Source organism: Nanorana parkeri, unplaced genomic scaffold (assembly GCF_000935625.1).
Source record: "Nanorana parkeri isolate BGI_ZX_2015 unplaced genomic scaffold, ASM93562v1 scaffold3483, whole genome shotgun sequence".
NCBI classification, from domain to species: domain Eukaryota; kingdom Metazoa; phylum Chordata; class Amphibia; order Anura; family Dicroglossidae; genus Nanorana; species Nanorana parkeri.
The window spans coordinates 32,277-35,139 of NW_017309751.1; the positions used below are offsets into that span (position 1 = coordinate 32,277).

At 51.3% G+C, this 2,863-nt stretch overlaps 1 protein-coding gene across 1 annotated transcript in view; it reads left to right on the plus strand.

The window, feature by feature from the left end:
* Window positions 1-2,863, plus strand: part of LOC108803196 — a gene marked incomplete at its 3' end in the record, with an annotated part of 19,323 nt that overhangs the window by 4,045 nt on the left and 12,415 nt on the right. The window contains exons 5-6 of the mRNA XM_018575035.1: window positions 1,622-1,693; window positions 2,289-2,430. Coding sequence (XP_018430537.1) covers window positions 1,622-1,693; window positions 2,289-2,430 — 214 coding nt within the window. The remainder of the gene's footprint in view (window positions 1-1,621; window positions 1,694-2,288; window positions 2,431-2,863) is intronic.

Genomic DNA, 2,863 nt, shown 5'->3' on the forward strand with positions numbered 1-2,863 from the left:
TCCCTCCACTGGCTTCCATCCCGCACCCCTCTCTGCCAATCCCTCCACTGGCCTCCATCCCCAGCCTCCCTCTGCCAATCCCTCCACTGGCTTCCATCCCGCACCCCTCTCTGCCAATCCCTCCACTGGCTTCCATCCCGCACCCCTCTCTGCCAATCCCTCCACTGGCTTCCATCCCGCACCCCTCTCTGCCAATCCCTCCACTGGCTTCCATCCCGCACCCCTCTCTGCCAATCCCTCCACTGGCTTCCATCCCGCACCCCTCTCTGCCAATCCCTCCACTGGCTTCCATCCCGCACCCCCCTCTGCCAATCCCTACACTGGCTTCCAATCGCCCAAAGGATAAAATTCAAAATATTAACAACCACTTACAAAGCCATCCACAACTCCGCCCCCGGCTCTATCTCCAACCTCGTCTCAAAATATCATCCTAACCGCCCCCTCCGCTCTTCAAAATACCTTCTGCTTTCCAGCTCCCTCGTCACCTCCTCCCATACTCACCTCCAGGACTTTACTAGAGTGTCTCCCATCCTCTGGAACTCTTTACCCTAACCTGTCCGTCTATCTCCCACTCTGACTGCCTTTAGGCGATCCCTTAGGACTCATCTCTTCAGGGAAGCTGATCCCACCTCAACCTGACCACTCAACCATTCCTCACCACACAGCTAGCTCCTCATGTATCACTGGCCCCTCCCCTTTTAGATTGTAAGCCCTCGGGGGCAGGGCCCTCCTCACCATCTTGTCTTGAATTGTATTGTGATTGTAATGTCTTCCTTATATTGTAAAGCGCTGCGCACACTGTTGCCGCTCTATAATTCCTGTATAATAATAATAATAGAAAGTAGAATGATAATAATACAGAGTCGTGCTATGGACATCAGTTCATAATTCACAATCTCTATAGACCCGGAGATCCGGAGGGATGAGGACCTCAGACTCCCTGATAAGTCCCTATAGGCTTGTGACAATAAATAAAGATGGACAACTGTCACCTCGCTGGGGTGGGAGGGGGAGGGGGGGTAATCAGGGGAACTCTATAGACTTGGTGACGGCAATCAGCTGAAGGGAGAGCTCAATCCACACTGTCCGGGATTATTACTTCTTTCATAAGATCCAAAATATTACTTGTGTGGAGATGAGATTTATTCCTCCTGATAGTATGAACTAAGAGCCCCATGTGGATATCAAATGGTATGTCTTGGCCTAGGGACTGGCTCAATGGATATATGACCCCCCCCCCCATGTGTTTTGTTTGGACTTGCTGTGATGGGGATGATACACTGGGGTCAGAAAACCTGGCTGGTCCATATAACCTACAACCACTTTAGAGACCGGAATTTTCCCTACACCTGACAGGTTATCACCCTCAAATGTGATTGGTCAAGGGGGAAGGGTCTGCCCAACATCGCTACCTCTATACAATTAAGTAGGCTGAGAATGAACAGTGTCATGTTTCTGGAGCTTGTTCTGAACATGGCGGTTTCTGGATTTCCCCCGATATACTCCCACCAACCAGAATAAACAATATCTTCCCCCTAGACACAGGCCCGCAGAGGTCTCATGGTGAATCCGTCAAGATCTCATCCAGACTCCATTCACTGAAGGTTTATTTTCCTTGCAGAGCCTCAGCTGGTCCATCCAGACTGGAGAAGGCGGAGGAACGACGTTCAATCCGTATGAAATACCCAATCAGGTGAGAGAGACGTGCTGTGACGCAGCATGAAAAAGACTAATGCCCATCAACCAAACTTGAGGAAGGCAACTCCAGGTGATGATACCAGGCCGATCACATGACTATAATACGGAATTTTCACCCCGGCTGCAGGGAAATTCTGGGAACAAATCAGTCCTCAGAGACACACAGAGCCCTCAGAGACACACAGAGCCCTCAGAGATACACAGAGTCCTCAGAGACACACAGAGCCCTCAGATACACACACAGTCCTCAGAGACACACAGAGCCCTCAGAGACACACAGAGCCCTCAGAGACACAGAGTCCTCAGAGACACACAGAGCCCTCAGATACACACACAGTCCTCAGAGACACACAGAGCCCTCAGATACACACAAACAGAGTCCTCAGAGACACACAGAGTCCTCAGAGACACACAGAGCCCTCAGTGACACAGAGTCCTCAGAGACACACAGAGCCCTCAGTGACACAGAGTCCTCAGAGACACACAGAGTCCTCAGAGACACACCTTCGCTGTGTGGGAGGGGCAGAGACACAGAGAGTACAATGGAGAAATGAGACACAGATGACCACTCCCTTCTTTCCTCTCTCCAGGGAGGGAACTGGTCTTGGTGTGGCCCCCAGGAGTCCCTGCACTGCAGGGTCGGAGATCTAATGGGAAAACATGGACCGATATCCACTAGGAACCGGGTGATGCTCACTGACACCCACCTACCTCTGGCCGGAGACTTCACAGGTAATGTCCCATAGATAGTCTGATTGGTCATAGGGTGTCCACACACATTGCGGCTGGTCATAGGATTTTTTCATTTCAATCAATGTATTTGTCATAGACAGGGGACCGGAGACACAGCTCAGGAAATACAGAAGTATACTAAGGTTGTGTGGAGACACCGGGGTCATGGAGAGGTTCAGAGCACACTGGAGTCACAAAATGCTCTGGGGTCACTGCATGAGAAAGGAATCCCTCGGGGACACTGCGTGAGATAGGATGTTCATTGGGTCATGGGGTGACACAGGAGCACAAAGGTCACTTAAGACACTGGAGACACAGGGGTCACTGGAGATTCTGGAGACACAGGGGTCACTGGAGATTCTAGAGACGCAGGGGTCACTGGAGATTCTGGAGACACAGGGGTCACTGGAGATTCTGGAGACACAGGGGTCAC